General features: G+C 44.8%; 1 protein-coding gene across 1 annotated transcript; it reads right to left on the reverse strand.

Moving 5' to 3' along the window:
* Positions 1–394: 394 nt before the first annotated feature.
* LOC126204376 (transcription factor ETV7) lies at positions 395–16,588 on the reverse strand. Its single transcript, XM_049938749.1, has 2 exons — positions 16,432–16,588; positions 395–615 (listed from the first exon to the last, which is right to left on the reverse strand). Exons 1-2 carry the CDS (start codon positions 16,586–16,588, stop codon positions 395–397), a joined length of 378 nt encoding a protein of 125 aa, XP_049794706.1.
* Between the last annotated feature and the right edge of the window lie 2,711 nt (positions 16,589–19,299).

Here is a 19,299-nt window from a genome sequence, read left to right on the forward strand (position 1 = left end):
ATTCGTTTCTTCCCATCACTAATTCGACCTAACGGAAGTCAAACTAGTCAGCGTTAACAGACAGCTTTGTTTACGAGAAAGTGAACATAGCCACTCATAACACTGGTAGTCTGGTTATGTTGATGTTCTATATGTTCGGTCATTAGTTTCGAAATTTACTAGCCTATCTCTGTAATTTTAAATAGTCTGAGGTGGTGTAACAAAAATCGTTACAGTGCCGTTTCTGCACACGTGTCACAGGTAAACTTGAATCGATTCTGTAAACTTATTTGCATAACGAGGAACTAATAGTCATAAATACATATCCGTGCTCTGGTCTTCACGACGCCAGAGAGACAGCTGTGCCACCTGCAAGGGCGCCGCGTGTGATCTCTGACTGCGCAGTGCTGCCAACTCAGCTGCAGGAGTGCATGGCGCGGCCGAGGCGCAGCTGGAAATCCTTGTAGAGCAGCTTGCCGCCCAGCGGGACGCGGCCGAGGAACATGTCGACGGTCATGAGGCAGAGCGCCTTGCCGTTCATGAGGAAACGGTCCGCAGGCACGTGCGGCAGGCCGTGCTGCGCCTGCATCTGGTGCAGCCACAGCGACACGTGCTCCCGCGACCAGCTGCGCGGGTCTGCCAACACACCACGTCCATACGTTATCTGCACAAGTCGCGCTGCTGCATTATGGAAAACAATGGTCACTGACAGGGAACAGTGAGGACATGTTACAGAAACCACAAAATGAGCACAACGACGTAAGGAGCGTAGCAGCGGCGTCCCTAGTTCCCAGCTGGCTAGTGCCTGAGTTATGGTAGTCATACCAACATAAGCAACTTATCTTCCTCAACTACTGAGTCGCAACTACACACGGGGGAAGAAATATCTACCGAGTGAGCCTTCAGATGCACAGAACACGATTTTTGTTATCAGCGTATGTTGCGTCTCAGGTCAAGTAAGATCAGTATTACGGTGTAAAGTTTGCGCGTAAGCTTTCCTCTTTTCGTCGTGTAACATATCTGAACTTGTATCCATAGCTACAACGATTATCCGCCATTCCAGTTATAATAAATAAATTTGATAAACAGGCCAACAAAGTATAATACGAGGGCTGGAACTTTAGTAGTGCCAACTGTTTATTTACAGCTCGTACAAAATAGATACGTGTTTCAAAGTTTTACTGACCTTCAAAGTAGTCACCAGCATTGTGTATAACCCGTTGCCAGCGATGTGGATGTCATAGGATACTCTTAGCAGTGCCAGTTGCGCTGAGGGTTCGAGCGGCGCGGTCTATTGCCCTACGAATTTGTAGCAATTCTGAAGTGTTTCCTTCAGTTTAGAAATCGAGTTGAACTCACGAAGGCTTAAGTCAGGGGAGTGTAGTAGCTGGTATTTGCGCTGTACGTGCTTGAGCATTCTCCTGCAAAATGATGGCCAGGCTTTGCAGAAAGCGTCACCACTTCGAAGCTGGTCATACGTTGTGTTCCAAAAATGAACAGCACAGGACAGAAGTGATGACACTTTCTGTAGGACCTGACCATCATTTTGCAGGAGAATGCTCAATCACGTACAGTGCAAGCTGTTACTGATTTGTTTGACTGATGGAGCTGCTAAGTGCTATACCACCTACTGCACTCCCCTGTCTTAAGCCCTCGTGAGTTCAACCCGATTTCTAAACTGAAGGAAACACTTCAGAGCTGCTACAAATTCGTCGGGCAATAGACCGCGCCGCTCGATCTGTCAATACAACTGGCACTGCTAAGAGTATCCTACGCCTTCCACATCTCTGGCAACGGGTTATACACTACTTTGAAGGTCAGTAAAACTTTGAAACACGTATCTATTTTGTAGGAGCTGCAAATAAATAGTTGCCACTATTTAAGTCCCAACCTTCATATTAAAGCATAGAAAACAGTTTTGTACCAAAGTCAAGTGACGAATCACACAATATGCTACGCTCTCACAACATGCACAATACACCGTGCTCGCTCGACACGTGCAATACGCCACACACACTGTACATATGTGACTACTCCATGTGTAACAAGCCCCTTAAGTATAAGCGTCTTGTGCCTGCTCTGACACCACAAAAATGAAACATTTCTCTGCATATCCCGACTAGTCGGTGGTGTTTTCTGTGCATTTTAGATGTTTCTGTGTAAACTTATGTAGGGAGCAGTTTTTCGTTTGTGATGCTTCAGTTAGTAATTTTGCAATGATAAATGCAGTGCTAATGCCTGAAATACAAGAGCTAAAAGAAGGCACATTTCCAACACAGGAAAAGACAGATACCGGTGATTGTGTACACAGAAACAGTACAACTTAGGTGGTGAAGCACGCTGTGGACTTGATGTTTGATGGTTTACAAAATTTTTACAGAAAACTAGGTGGATGAATCAGCAGCTAGTAACTTCTTAACTCGAAAAATATATTTAATGCTGCTATTTCATTCCTATAATTGTTTCTTGATATAACGCTACACACGAAATGAAGTGATGATAGATAGATTCGTTTAAACTGCAAATACTCTGTTCAATTTCTCAGTCCCTTTCTCTCAAGTCAAGCATTTTGTGTTCAGTTCAAACTAATTTTGTTATAATGAAGAAACTAAGCTGTTTCTGAAGCTTATCAGTGGTTATTCATTTTATGCTGGAAGATTTTTCTGTAATGAAATCATTTACCACTTGAAGAAATCGACAGCACTCACTCACCAGTCGGCTGCACAGTCGTGAACCCACCGCATCCCGGAGGCAGGAAGTGGTCAGTCATGTCGTGTGCTCTGCTTGTTAGTGCGGTACTTACTGGGCTACCCCAGAACTAGAGAGTCGTGCAAGTAAGAGGGTGCTGCATGGTGCATTCTGTTCAGAGAGAGAGAGTACTTTGCGGCATCACCTGTGTGGTCTGCAGCTGTTACCTGCCCTGGCAGGGTGCGCACAAAATGAGCCGGTGCCAATCTGCGCAGAGGGGGTGGTAGGGGGAGGGACACCTGTAGTGGTGGGGGTTCTGGCCTGAAAGGTCACCACGTAAAATGGGAGGTGCAGTTCGACAGGTGAAGCTCACCACCGACAGATATCTCGTGTCACTTATAAGCTGCAAGTAGCAAGTGTGAAAACGATTGTATAAACAGTGTATGTCAGTATTTCTAATAATGTGTCAAATATAGACGTTCAGAGTCAATAGCTTCTCACTAGAGTACTGTAGAAGAAATATTTACAAAAATAAAAGACAGACGAAAGCAAAACAAGTCCATACTACCTGAAGGAAATCTCACAAAACAAAACAGGGGTACAAATTGTAGCATAGGAGACAACGTCGCTGTTTGGCAATATGGACTAAAAATAAAATTTTTCTCCCCCTGCTACAAGTCTTTCGGAAGTAGTGAAATCTTGGTACGTACTTACAACTGCGTCACGCCCCTCGTTTTTATCGTGCCATTAAAGCAGCTAGCATTTCCTGAAAGCCACTTAAGCACAGTTTTCAATAAGAATTTTGCTTCCTTATTCACCTCTTCCAAAGTAAATGTAATGGAATCGCACGTGCCTGATTATGAAGAACTTTCCCCTGCACCTACGTCTAGAACATGCTTGCTCCTCGGATAAAGAGATATGACGGTTAGTTTTGACGTTGTGTCATTGCTCACACGGGTTCCCACCAAAAACTCTTTACATTTGCTCTTCCAGTTTTTTGACGGTACTGTTGTGGATTTATTTAAGCACACTGACATCATCGTATTTCTTGTATGATGAAGATTATTTTAACGAGACGGGCGGCGTCGCGATGGAAAGCCCACTAGCTCCAGTAGCCAACCTCTTCATGGAGTGCTTTGAGAACATCGCCCTGGACGCGGGTCCTGCAAAGCCTAGTTGCTTTTATCGTTACATCGACGACACATTCGTTGTTTGGCCTCACGGGCGTGAAAAGCTGAGAGAATTTTTCAACCACAGCAACAGCATCCATGATAACATCACATTCACGATGGAAGTGGAGAGAGATGGTGCCTTGCCTTTTCCAGACGTACTCGCACGCCGGAAGGAAAATGGGTGTCCCGGCGACAGTGTTTATCGGAAACCCAGCCACACAGACCGATATTTGCATGCCACCAGCTATCACCACCCTTCGCACAAAAGTTGTGTTCTGAGGACGTCGGTGCATCGAGCGAAAGCCGTTTCAGACGTCGAAAGCATTCCGAAGGAACTGAGTCAGTTATGGTAACTCTAAAAAAAAAAATAAAAAAAAAAAAAAAAAAAAAACCTGCTAGAACAACCGCCGCATTTCGCAAGCCATCTCGCCGAAGAAACATAGGCAGCAGACCTCCGAGGAGGGCACCAAGGAGCTTGCGTTCTTGCCGTTCTGTGGCTCAATAATAGGAAAGATTAGCCGGCTTCTAAAGAAACATAAAATCGATACGGTTTTTAGGGCACCGGCTGAAATTCTACAGGTAATTAGGCCTGTGGACGACGCTGTTAGAACGCCAGGAGTGTATCGGACGGCAGCAGTAATCATTCGACAGTCACCACTTGAGAATGGCCCGTGCATTTTAAACCACTGAACGCGGCTGGAAGCCCGAGGTAATTTTTTCAGCGAACAGTTTGTTTACATCAGGGTCACTAAATTAGCCTAGCACAACTGGAATTGGAAATTTGTGGTAAGGTCTTACGGGACCAAAGCGCCGAGGTGATCGGTCCCTAGGCTTATATACTACTTAACCCAACTTAAACTAACTTACGCTAAGGACGGCACACACACCCATGCCCGAGGGAGGACTCGACCCTCCGACGAGGGAAACCGCGCGGACCGTGACAAGACGCCTCAGACGGATCGGCTACCCCGCGTGGCAGCACAACTGGCTGGTCTGTCTACTTAACGACAACAATGACCCCTTTGTTTCTGAACAAACACCCCCCTCTTACCAGCGATCACTACCGAGGATCGCTCCACACGTCTTCCCCGTATAGCATAATTCTTATGTTAGTGGACTGCGCCCACGGTGCGCTGGACGTTACGAGGGGGGGGGGGGGGGGGGGTTCTCCTCTATGATGGCGTGTCCCGAGGACGTGACTCACCTGACAAGGCACAATGTTTTCATTTATCCAGGGTCCAGTCACGACGATGCTGTGCCCGTTGCAATCATAACAGACGATGTGCTTGGGAAACATGGGAAATCGCAGGGGCCCTCTGCTATGTAGCGTCACTGTCAAAGTAACTCCTGAAAGGTGTGCTGCGAAACACTTGTACCAGCACAAGCACTCTAGTTTATCATCTAAATCTGTACTCTGCAAAATATTCTGAAGGGCATGCCAGATGGTACATCGAGTTTTATCAGTTAACTTGGTTTCTTCCCAATCCATTTATGTAACCATTGTGTATAACAGGTAGAGTGCAGGAAGAATGACTGTTTAAATACCTCTATGCATTGTGACACGACGAACTGTGTTTATGTATGAAAGTGAGGGTTTGGTCTGCAAGCGGTTTGAATGGTGCGCGCACCATGACGCGGCCGGGCCTGTTCGTGTGTGTGTCAGCTGCTGGGCCGGGACGTGTGCGTGCACTAGCTTGTGTCGGCCAGGCTTCCGCGCTGACCGCTGCTGTCCACTTGGCTGGGCCACGCATTTCTAACAGAGTCGAAATATACGAACGTGGCGTCAGCTCAGCTATTAAATACGCTAGCTATTGTTCGCATTTGCGCCCATACAAAGCAAAACGCAACGAAGCACGAAACGCCATATGAAAGAGGGGATCGCCACGTGTCTGCAGATGTTATTTGTAACCATTGTTTATAAAAGGGCACAGCAGCGAGTTTTCCCGTGAGTGGCAGTTAGCAAAAGTATAATGTATAGTGTATAATGAAGATCTGGCAATCGGCGAGGCGCTTCGACTGGTACACACACACGCTTTATACACTACTGGCCATTAAAATTGCTACACCAAGAAGAAATGCAGATGATAAACGGGTATTCATTGTACAAATATATTTTTACTAGAACTGAAATGTGATTACATTTTCACGCAATTTGGGTGCATAGATCCTGAGAAATCAGTACCCAGAACAACCCCACCTCTGGCAGTAATAACGGCCTTGATACGCCTGGGCATTGAGTGAAATAGAGCTTGGATGGCGTGTACAGGTACAGCTGCCCATGCAGCTTCAACACGATACCACAGTTCATCAAGAGTAGTGACTGGCGTATTGTGACGAGCTAGTTGTTCGGCCACCACTGACCAGACGTTTTCAATTGGTGCGAGATCTGGAGAATGTGCTGGCCAGGGCAGCAGTCGAACATTTTCTGTATCCAGAAAGGCCCGTACAGGAATGGTAACAGCAAAAGCTTTGCTGCCCAATGTGACATCTCTGCTAAACCAATGGATGAAAGCGTTACTAACGACTGTGTACAAAACAACTCTTACGTAGATTATTGATTAGGATAGCGTATAGGTCTTTTTGTCAGTTTTCAACCAAATGAATTTAAAGGAATGTTGTTACATTGTAGATGCGTGGGATTTGGTCGAAAGGAATATTTTGAATGAAGCTTAGAGCAGAACACAAAACAGGAGCACGGAAATTCAATAACCGATACAGATAACATTTTTGAAAACATTATCAGCGATCTTTTAAAATTAAAATTTAAAGATTAAAAACAGTTTTGATCCCAGCTTTTTACTTTTATTGGAGTGACCGGTTTCTATTCTATTAAGAACCATCTTCCGACTCTGAAAAAACGTATTACCAGATAGAGGGATCGTTATAATAGCGAGTATATATATATATATCAAAATGTAGAACTAATAAATATATATACCCAGAACAGTGGGTGGTCTCCGTGGAGCATGTTGCACCGACCTTCTACGCTGGAATAACTGCTAATCGCACAAGGAGGGAACTTATGAAATAGGCTTGGTCACGCCTACCATCATTGCTAGCCAATCAGAAAGGCGTCTATGATTAGGTAAACACAAGAAATAGATTAAAAAGTGCGTTATAATTAAATTACATCGTAACATCATTATAAGTGATTATTCGTCATAAAATATAAACTATAAAGGTTCCTTGGTTTAAAAACAGCTAAAAGTATGCTACCCTGGAAACAGCTTTCAAATGATTCGAAAAACAAACAGAGTCTAATGCCACGAGTTTGCTACGACTGAAAGGAATTCGTGATGTAGCAGCAATGAAGAGAAAAAAATTGATTACGTCGAATGACAATTACCACATATTTTAAACTAAATTAAACTCCAGTGACTCCTACTTCATGATTAAGATTGCAATATTTTACTATTTTAAGAAAGTGTGTAAGCACATACGGAAATTTGTCTCTAATCTCTTCGTAAACAAGTATTTTTGTTGATATTAAAGTGTTTAATTTGATTTTGTTGTTTTGAATAAACACTTAAACATTATGTACTAACCCTAGCAAGATAACCACATGAAAACGTAGCTAAAAGAAAACCATATACGGGCGATGTATTTTATATCTCTGGAATTAATAACATAAAGATCGCTTTTTTTCATACGTTCAATTATCCGCATTTAGCATTATCCGAATGACTTAAGGCAACAATTATTCCAGTTATCAAGTCTCCACCGTATATTCCTTTCTGCTTGTAACCGCCTCATGGGCTCTGATACCAGATTCAATGTGGACTTCATGAAAGGCGTTAGTTCTATTTGTTGCTATTAGATCCAATATACAGGAAAGTATACAGGAAAATTTCCATTAGAAACTTCTAGGACTTGTAGAGGGGAGTGATTTTCGACAACGATTTCAGTTCAGATGTGTAACACGTCCACGTCTGCTGAGGTAAAGAGAGAAGTCCCAGGGTATGCTACAGGACAGACAGGATGACGTCAGATGGTCACCTGATGTCACCTGTTCAGTGCGTGCGCATCTCCGATACAGTAAACAAAAAATGGTTCAAATGGCTCTGAGCTCTATGGGACTCAACATCTTAGGTCATAAGTCCCCTAGAACTTAGAACTACTTAAACCTAACTAACCTAAGGACATCACACACACCCATGCCCGAGGCAGGATTCGAACCTGCGACCATAGCAGTCCCGCGGTTCCGGACTGCAGCGCCAGAACCGCTAGACCACCGCGGCCGGCTACAGTAAACAGCAGCAGGGCAAGGAGAGGACGAGGTAAGCTCGGCTCCAACCTAGAGGTCGTTCCGGGAAATGTTACGCAGTTGCACATGTCATATTTCGCTGACTTCAGCATCAGCACTTCCTTATCTTCAAGGTCATTCCAAGAATCACGACATCCTGCCACATGCCAAGGTCAGGGAGGGGAGGATGCAGCGCTTCTGCAAATTTGACACGAAGCACCCTCTGCTACGAGTGTCACACCATGCAAGCTCAGTGAACCGTGGTAAAAATTGCTGTTTTGAAGAGCGTGGTGTGAAGCAGTCGCCCTCCGTTTCTGGCGGTGGCGCCGCTGTGGCAGTCGCAGCTTTGGTGTCTCCCTCTGGTGGGAAAGGAGAAAGGTTGCCTGTTCACGTGTATTTAAGGGGCGCTATGAGCTCGCCAGTCGGTCAGTCTGGGTCAGTCTCTCATCCCCAGCTTGCTAGTCGGTCTTTCGTCCGTATTTGTGAGGCAGGTAGTGTCTGTCTGTCGTCCGGAGTGCTAGTATGTCTTTCGTTCGGATCAACCTTTAAAGCCGGCAAAATGAGAGTCTTTCCATTCCGCCAGTAAGAGAACTCAGCGAGTGGTCGCCCGGTCGGGGCTTAGTTCCTGCATCTGAGTTTGCGCGTTACGCCGCCAGTCTGCTCGAGTTTGGTCAGGCAGCGGTCATCGGCGGTTGGATCGATCGGTTGGTCGGTCGCGCAATGAGACACAAGATGACGTGTCCGTCTTGAGCGTCGGCTCATGTGAGGTCGCCACGTGAGTGCAGTGGGCCGCGGCGTATAGCGAGGGGTAGTGACTTCGCGGTCGACACGAGAGCAACAGTAGTCAACCCACGACATCAGTCTGGTCGCTGCGAGCTGCGACGCCGTGGTGTAACTGGATCTCCGAGTGCTTCTGGACTCCTTCAGTTACCATCTTGTGGAGCTTGGCTCGGTCCTTTCCTGGTGCAGGGATGTCGTTTTGCCAGCGGGCGTGTTTCCTCTGCATGGTTGGCTCCGAGCCAGACGGGAGATCGGCGCGCCTTCCTGCGTCCGTTGAAGCGGCTGGCAGCGGACGGTTCGGGAGAGCGATTCTGGGGGTGCTGCGCCAGGTCTTCTCGAGAAATCGCAGTTTATGAGAAGTGATTGGTGATATGTTGTGTGATTTACTCTTGTTAAATTTTACTTGTTTTCTTGGCCAGTCTCTCGTCCCCAGCTTGCTAGTCTGTCTCTCGTCCGAATTTGTTAGGCAGTTAGTGTCTGTCTGTCGATCTTTTTTGTCGGTTTTGGTGTGTTAACGAATTTATTGCTTGGATTGTAACGACCTAATACCTGAAATATATTTTGACCTTGCCTATGATCTTGAGAGGCGGTATCTGTGTACTGTAGAGCATCTTAATTTGTTTGGCCAACCGTGTAGAATATTATATTACATTGCATTTCATGGGATTTTATTTAAATGATCATTTTAGTATATAGAGTTGGCACCCTTCCACCGTAAGACTTTTCTTGGAAGTTAAAAATCAAGTTGCACCTTCGGTGGCAAGTTAATCTTTTAATTTTAGTGTTTTGTACCATTTCCATCCCTCCTACGGGGTGCATAATTTGTGTGCTTGTGAGAATTGTTAAAACATTCAAGAGGCTGTTGTGACTACGGCCGTGTCAAAAGGGAGCGGCCAGGTTCTCAGCCCGAAAGCTCATACACTCAAAAAGTTGTTTCTTTCTGCCTCTGAATAAATTGTAACTTGACATTTAGAAGGTGCTTCGTGCTTATATTTTTAAATCTGTTTCCTAAAAAAAAGGCTTTTAGGAATAAAATTCCCGTTGTTAAAAGCAATTTGATTTTGATTTCGTGTTACTCCCTGGAAACTACTTCCACGCTCACATAGTGTGATTAAATGTGTTGATGTTCTTGATGAATCCCTAGTAAATAAAGTAAATTCTTAAGAAAAAGTTTTGGAAAGTAAATTCACGGTTCACTCAGCACCCCACCCTTTGAGCATTTTTTACAATGAGGTGATAGCACGCACGTCATCATTAGCTGTCCAGAAGGAAGTGCTGCCAGCTGCAGCAGCAGCCATCAGCAGAAGAAGAACATCATTATGTACTACGTCAATTCATAACTCATTATTATTACATTTCATTCTTTGCTATAATTGTTACAGGCACAGACACACAGCAGCTGCTTTCAGACTACGCTATAGCACGAGCAAAGCACCTGCAACGACTGCCCGATCCTGTGCTGAACAAAGACAGTCAGTTGCAGCGCACAGTTAGTCCTCCTGACCTTCCAGATCCGGTGTCGTTCCACTACACCGTAGCATAACAGCAGCAGCCAAGCACAGCAAGAGTACTGTTATACCCTAACACATATAATGTAGCTGTCAGAAGTTTTAAACGTGCAAATGAAGGTTTGACAGCTGACAAATGAGTTTGAAGTCGTTACTGAGGTAGAAAATGCACAACATGCCAGTGCTAAAGTGCAGTATTCATGGTATGAGTGGGACTATCTACACAGTACGATAGAATATACGAGGTGTGGCTAGAAAAAACCGGACTAGTACTGGTGAAACAATAAAACGAATGCAATAAGGCTGAAAGTCTCGTGGCCTGTCACGTGACTCTCGCTCCGCCTACTGCTCGAGTTTCATCTGCCTCCTGCACTCAGTCTGCCCGTGGCGTCTGTTTTAAGTAGTTGACGTTTTGTCTGTGCGTCGAAAAATGTTGAGTGTACAGAAAGAACAGCGTGTTAACATCAAATTTTGTTTCAAACTAGGAAAATCTGCAAGTGAAACGTTTGTAATGTTACAACAAGTGTACGGCGATGATTGTTTATCGCGAACACAAGTGTTTGAGTGGTTTAAACGATTTAAAGATGGCCGCGAAGACACCAGTGATGACACTCGCACTGGCAGACCATTGTCAGCAAAAACTGATGCAAACATTGAAAAAATCGGTAAACTTGTTCGACAAGATCGCCGTTTAACAATCAGAGCAGTGTCTGAGTTAACAGGAGTTGACAAGGAAAGTGTTAGGCAGATTCTTCATGAAAGTTTCAACATGAACAAAGTGTGTTCAAAAATGGTTCCAAAGTGTCTCACAATTGAACAGAAGGAACGCCGAAGAATGATTTGTTCTGACATCCTGGAAAACATTGAAAGTGATCCCACCTTCTTACAAAATGTTATTACTTGCGATGAATCGTGGTTTTTTACTTACGATCCCGAAACTAAACGCCAATCGATGCATTGGAAAACTCCTGGTTCTCCACGACAAAAAAAGCACGAATGTCAAAATCGAAATTCAAGGCAATGATGATTGTTTTTTTTTTTTTTGACATCAAAGGGATTGTGCACATTGATTGGGTACCAGAGGGACAAACAGTGAATCAGCATTACTACATTAGCGTCCTGGCAACCCTACGTGAGCGAGTACGGAGAAAACGGAACGATTTGTGGAGAAAAAAGTCATGGATCCTTCAACAAGACAATGCCCCAGCTCACAGTGCGTTGTCAGTGAAGACGTTTTTGGCAAAACACAACATTCCCATCTTAGATCATCCACCCTACTCACCTGATTTGGCCCCCTGTGACTTTTTTCTTTTCCCTAAAGTCAAGTCAGCTTTGAAAGGAACTAGATTTGAGACTGTTGAAGCAGTAAAAGAAAAAGCGACGGAAGTAATGTATGGACTTACCGAAAATGATCTGCAGCATTGCTATGAACAGTGGAAAATTCGTATGGAGCGGTGTAGAGACCGAGGAGGAGAGTACATTGAAGGAGATAACATGAAATTGTAAATAATTGTAAATAAATGTTTTTTCCAGCATCAGTCCGGTTTTTTTCTAGCCGCACCTCGTATAGGTAGGTAGGTAGATGATAGAGAAGTAAGACGTGTCTCACATCCCTTTTGACATTTACATTGCAAAATGTCTATAGCGGACATGCTTGGTGAGGCAATGCTAGGATTAACCTCGTTAGACACAAGAATATACCTAAGATATCTGACTGTTGTTAAACTGAAAGACCTGTATTACACATTATCAATCGCATCAATTATCATTATTGCCACAGACAGACTGTGTCGTTGGTGTCAATATGTGAGAGGAGCACACTATGAATTTGTTGAGTATTTCCGCAATAACTGTGTAAATATTGATAAAGCGGAGCACTGCATAAATGCCTGTATTCCTCCCGAACCAAAGTGTAAATATTGAATCTGTAGCCACAAAATCAGTGGCGGCTGAAAGAATGTTCACATACATAATTGCTCCTATAGGCTTGAATATGATTCAGGTTGAATTCAAAGCGTATAAAAAATTATTTGGATCTTTCTGTAATGGTGAATGATTCTGTGGGAAAAAATCTATAAAGTTGTTCTTATTTATTTCCACCCTACAGTAACTTCGATTGTGAAAGGATAAAATAATAACTCACACATGCCAAATTACCTCGTAGTTTATTATTAGAGACAATACTTTTTCTTAAAAAAAAAGAAGTTTGTATAAAAGCAGAATGATTTTTTTCGTGACAGCTACTGGTCAACTATACAATGTTTTTTACTACAGCAGATATACATTATAGCAGTAATGATAGTTTTCTCTTTCAAAAAAGAGATTGCATAAATGCAGAATGATGTTCTGTACATAATAGCAACTGATCAACTAGCAGATATATGTTATACTAAGACGATTTTTTAAAAGTTACTTACAATATTTACAGTGCATAGAAACTAGAAGCAGGAGATGAAGAACCCCCCGCTCCACACACACACACACACACACAAAATCATGTGGGTGAATAGTGCGAGAATGGCAGGGTTCTGAGCCCATCTGTGCAGATGAAGCATTTGTCGTCATGACGTGACAGACTGACTTTCAGTTGCAGCGCAGTTTGTGCCACATGGCCTCAAGACTGTAAGATTACTTGCTGCCCCATATAACGAGATTGTTCATCAGTAAACAGACGCTCCTTATAGTCCTCTATAGTGAGCACCTGAGAGACCACATGGTACACATTCTGGGTGATACCTGCATCTACACGGTATGCATACATCTTCGATCTGAGCCCCACAAACTCCATAATCTGCTCGTCCTTCGTCAGGCTGGTAGCCTCCTTGTTCTGAGGTGTTATGCCGTAGCGATTATCGGCTGTAAATCCAGACATGTCGATTTCCTGGGGATTGCACCTAATTACTTCATAATGACTGTAGCCTTTCATCCAACACATGTCTGTATGCATATAAAGAGTAACTTGACGTCAGCAAATTTTGGTTTTGCAAACTTGTAATGGAATTTGTATATGTCAAGTCTGAAGAGGTCAAGAACATACATACCGTTACAGATAGGCTTTGTGAACACCACTGGAGTCTTAGCCATACCCACAGCGATTAATCCTTCGTTGAAGATTGTGGATCACTTAACATAATATGTTGCACCAGTGATTGACTAGATAAATAACACGATGATTTCTAACTCTCTCCACAGTTTTGTCAAAAACTGAATTATTCATTAATTTATTAAAATCTTTTTCAAAATTACACACATGAGAGCCCTCTGTTTGGTGTTAAAATCAATACACTCATTCAACCAGAGATACCGCTTGAAGAAAATGTCGTAGGTGATTTTCAAGAAGTCGCATGCACATCCTGAGAAATTGCTGGACATTTGTATGGTGTAAAATGTAACCTCTTGTTATTCCCCAGCATTGTCATCAGTTTGGGGCCAGAACCATTTTGCGGGACTAGTTCCTCAGGACACAATGGCAGGTGTCATGCAATTTGGCGGGATTTCCAGGCCTGCCTACCCCTACTAGCATCAACAGCCACACTGAGCATCTTATCCTTGACTCTGACGATGACATCAGAACCTTCGAAACAGCAAAGGGTGTTGCATGGCCTGTCTGTAGAACTTGTTCAGATCCCAAGTAAACTATATAACTCAGATCGTCAGATGGCCTGTAGTTCCCTCATTCGACAGCAGGTTACTTGCCTTGGCGTACCTGTGGACACACTGGAAAAGTACCCCGTGAATCCTGCATTCGAAAAAAAGCCACATATCAACTCCAGTCAACTGTTTGAGGTTAATACATGTCTTTTTTAAGTATGCGCCCCAAGAGCATGGCATAATAGAAGGCAGGATCAAATGGTTCAAATGGCTCTGAGCACTATGGGACTTAACTGCTACGGTCATCAGTCCCCTAGAACTTAGAACTACTTAAACCTAACTAACCTAAGGACAGCACACAACACCCAGCCATCACGAGGCAGAGAAAATACCTGACCCCGCCGGGAATCGAACCCGGGAACCCGGGCGTGGGAAGCGAGAACGCTACCGCACGACCACGAGATGCGGGAAGGCAGGATCCTACGTGCCCTGGTATATACTCTAGAATTTCTCGAAACGTTTGCAAACAAGTGCACATGCACATGTGCTCTCTAAATCAGAGATGTTTAACTCCTGTCAAATATTCACTGTGTGCCTCTACTCCACATCTGCTATGGCGATGCCTGTGAGATTGCTGGAGAATGCTGTTTTATCGGGCATTGTTTCTCCGAGTCTCTCCACCGAAGCCAGGTATTCGTGTGGAAAGAGCTCCTTCTTCGTTACAAGCTGAAACTTTGCATCATCAAGATATGCAGATCGAGTGATATGCATAACGTCTCGACGCACAGTCTCAGCAAGTTTCTGAAGAGATGCCTACATAAATTGTAGTGTATCCGGGAGGCGGAACGATATTCTTGGCGTCGTTCACTTGGAGAAAGAAATATATTTTTCTATATTGTCTGGTATGATACTGACCTTACCATTCTCCAGTCCGAAAGCACCCAAGCGCTCGGCAAGAATGTGAGCATCATACCTGTTCAAATTATGGAAGAAGGTGGCTACATGTCGTGGCAGTTTATACTTCAGGTTGCAGGTGTTGTGAGCTGCACCACGGGACTTTCCCGTTGGTTGACAGTGGTCTCTGTCTGGAGTTTCTGCTTTTCTATCCAAAGGCAAGTCATAAATATGTTATTTAACTGCCTGCTTGTAGAAGGCATCATACTCCTTTGAGTTGGTCATTAGCACGTTTTTTCTATAAAGGCCATCGGTATCCCATGCACGTTTTTCGAGCCCAGAGAGCAACAATATTGCATAACTATCCCCGACATATGAATCAAATTTGTTGGGACTGGAATCGTACGATCTTACGACCCAATATGCTGCCACAGACAGTACGTGTAGTTCTGTGAAAGTGTTGTGAGAGGCAGTGGGATCACCATCACAATGCGACGTAGGAACTAGTAAGCACTCTTAGACAGCATTTACAACAAAGTGACATAATTCCTGGTGATGGGTATTCTTAAAGTTCAAAAGCTTTTTGCCCTCAGTGGCCATTTCCACGTATACTGGTTCTTGGCTCAAGCAATAAGTCAGATGTCTTTCTAAACCCTCACACTTGGTGAAAAAAGAATTGAGACATCTGCAGCAAAAATGCCTTGCTTTTTCGATGTTTCTGCCGAAAAGTAGGCGGGACATGTTTTTGATCCAGAGATAGTGTTGCTTCTCGCCTTTGGAGAACAGCAATAAATCTGTTTGTGTAGGACACTGAGTGATTACTCTGGAAAAGTATACGGCTTTCGAATTTTGACAGGTGTGGGATTCTGATGCGAATGACATGCCATCAAAGTTAAAATGCCTGCACATGTTAAATGTCTTGCATGTACTTGTAGCCATTACATTTTTTTAGTTATTTTTATAAGCCGCAAGCGACCATGCAATGCAGCATTTATCCTTCTCATCCAGGTTCTGGACATTAATTTTTAAATTTGTGGTAAGTTCCTATGGGACCAACATGATGAGGTCCTTGGTCCGTATCGACATTAATGTTTGCCTGTTTAGCGAGAATATCACCCAGAGGAGGGATGAAACTGGACCCCTCACTGACTGGATCAAAAACATGTGAGTCCACATCAGTGTGGAGTGCACACCTGAGCACTGTAGCAGACCATCTTCCCTTCATATTGAAAAAACGCTTCAGAATGATGCTCTCGATAAAAGTTCCATACCACCTTGCAATTGACGTGTCCTGCGGTATCATGTCATTGTTCTTCCACAGTTTGACGATACTTGTCTCTGCAGCTTCATTGCTGCCCTCTTTAGGGGAGTGCAACAACTGACGGTAGAGAACTGCTTTGTACAGGGTGGCGTGATAACGCTGGGCATTGACGGCTTCAGGGAGCTCTCTTTCCAACACTGCTTGTAGGCATGAAAAAATCCAGCATTGACATTTTCAGTGTGGGACTGACTGTAAGATCCTACTCCTGAGGGCTCCAGCAACCACAGAGAAGTCTAATGTGGCTGCGTGACTCACCTACTGTTGGCTGTGCAGCTGCCACTTGTAGACCCCGGCCTTCCACCACTAGGCCGGAGTGGTGGCCTGACGGCCCCAGCTGTAACCATGATGACATCGACGGCACTGCCCCTCTATTGCTAGGGAAAGGTGATGCAGGTGTCAATGGCAGAATCATGCTTCTCAAGAATACCACCTCCACCTCCTAGCAGTCGTGTCGTGCTACAGCATGTTTTGCGGATTGCGTTTCCTATTATACGGCAAATTGCGAGCGTTCACGCAACTGTTGTGCTCTGATGAGAAGCCGAGCCATTTCACCAGTGACCTGTTCCCTCGCTGTCTCACGAAACACTCTACAAGGGACACATTCCTCTGTGTAAAAACTCCCTGCAATTTCCTCGCCATCACTGTCTTTTAAGATGTATGTTCTTGCGTTTGTGTGCTGCATGTCGGAAACTGTAAGTATCTATGTTGACCAGTTCGGTTGGTAGGACTTCTCAAATGCGCTTTTGTATTTCGAAATATCTATTAAATCACCTACGTTTTACTTCTGCTTAGGTTGATCCACCATCTTCATACATTTGTATATAGTTCTAGTTCAAATGGCTCTGAGCACTATGGGACTTAACATCTGAGGTCATCAGTCCCCTAGACTTAGAACTACGTAAACCTAACTAACCTAAGGACATCACACACATCCATGCCCGAAGCAGGATTCGAACCTGCGACCGTAGCAGCAGCACGGTTCTGGACTGAAGGGACTAGAACCGCTCGGCCACAACGTCCGGCATAGTTTTAGTAGTCCATTATCATGGATATCAATATATCTCTTCTTCATTGTATCACGATGGTGCAGTTTTACTCGTCAATGATTTGTGGTAGTCATCTTGTGGTGTTGCAGTTCTTCTTCTTATGTCCATGCTTGCTATGAAATAGCTTGTATATGCTTGTATATGCTTTGGTGATTGAATTGCTTTGATATCCGGCTTTTGATCGCCCTGGTCAATCGTTCTACAATACTAGTGTTCAAATGAGAGAACGTTGAGCAGTGACTTACTCCATACCGTTTCAGTACCGCTTTGAAATGCCTGTTGTAAGGTTCACCTCCATGATCGATCTGAAGGTTGTTGGGACACCGTTTAGTTCTAGTCAGCAACCATTGGTGAAAGACCTTTTCATGTCGGCATGTGCCAGGATTCCGTGATTCCTGGAATGCTTGGAGATAGGGAACTAATGATGTCAAGGTCAGAAGAATATGACATGCGCAATGGCATGAGATTTCCTGAAATAACGTGTGGGTCAAGTCGAGGTTCTCTCGTTCTCCCATTACCCCACTACTGTAAACATGGTTCAGTACACGTTTTTGTAATACACAGACATGCTCCTCGTGTATGGCGAAGTTCGAGGTAACGGAAGAGCTGCTAGCCGGCTGTACCACGGACGTTTTCTGTAACTTAGCGCGCCATCACACAAACTTTTTGCCCAAATTACACAGCGGCTCTGAGAAACGGATACCTTTGTCGTGAGCAAGCAGGACTGTGGTGCTCCGCGGCAACGCCGCACGCCCATATTTGAAGAAGATGTACTGCATCCCATTGAAGAGAACCCGTCAAGGAGAACTAAACAATTGAGCGTGCAGTGGGTGTTAGTCACATAATCGCGTGGGACGTTCTGCGTGAGCAGCAGTTACATCTGTACCACATGCTAAGAGTCCAGCCAATTTTCCACAACGTGCTGCCTACTGCACACAGTTTCTGCGCCGCTGCATCGACACAGTCTTGTTTCCACGTCGTGTTCTGTCCACAGATGAACGTATGTTCACTAGGGACTGTGTTGCACAAAACAGCCATGTCTGGGCAGACGAAAGGCCTCGTGTCACGCATTTTGAGAGGCTCCAGCAGCGGTTTGGTGTTAAAACGTGGGCAGGTATTCTGGACGGTGATGGTGCCATACCTTCTGCCATTCAAGGAGTGTACACTTGATCTTCCTACAAACGTATTGGAGCCGTTCTTGGAAGCTATGCCACTGAATGTCCGTCAGGAAATGCGGTTGCGGCGTTATCTTCTCAGCCTTCAAGTTCAGGTTCGTTTGGGAGGCATCTCAACAGAGGATGTGGTGAAAAATTGATGGGGCGAGGTGGTCCAACCGCTACTACTTGTGGGGTCGTATGCAGAGTTTAATTTACGAGACCCCTGCAGAGACAGAGGAAGATCTGCTGTCACGAGTTCTGGCCGCTGCACTAGAAACTGAAGAGACACCAGGGTGGGGTGGAGAGTGTGTACCAGAACATTCTTCGTAGGTACAATGTCTGTAACAATGTCGGTGGTCGCCACATTGAGTAGCTGTTGTAATGCACGTATATGTACATTAATAAAATGTTCTCTGTTTCCAAGCCGCGTCAGTTCGAATAAACTCCTCGAGCTTTCGATGACCATCTCCGCCATCGTCGTCAGGAGTTCACTGGCTGCCGGGACTCTCGCCACGGATCTTCAGTGGGGGTGGACTTCAACCTGTGTGTGTTATGGGGTGTCCAGCCTTGCGGCTTCTCCTCCCGAGGCTGAGTTGGTGAGAGATAACGACTTGGCGGTATGTTTGTCGTCTGGGCGATCCGTCAGTGGAGGTCGTCACTGGCTGACCGATCCGGTCGACCAGCAGGTCCGGCCATCGGGTGGATGCTCGAAAGTGAATTTTCCTCCCAAGCGCCCGTATTTTGGGATTGTGCGAAAGTTGCGTCTTCCGATAGAAGAGTTGCGCTGTCTCGCGGAAACGTTCGCGCAGTCGTTGTACTCCGGCCATCTGGTGTGCAACCGCCGAAGGGAAGTTGCGATCCCCGTGGAGGGCGAGCCGGAGGGCTCGACTTTTCAGGGTCTGCAGCTTCTGGACATGATC

The sequence above is a fragment of the Schistocerca nitens genome, chromosome 9 (genome assembly GCF_023898315.1).
Source record: "Schistocerca nitens isolate TAMUIC-IGC-003100 chromosome 9, iqSchNite1.1, whole genome shotgun sequence".
NCBI classification, from domain to species: Eukaryota; Metazoa; Arthropoda; class Insecta; order Orthoptera; family Acrididae; genus Schistocerca; species Schistocerca nitens.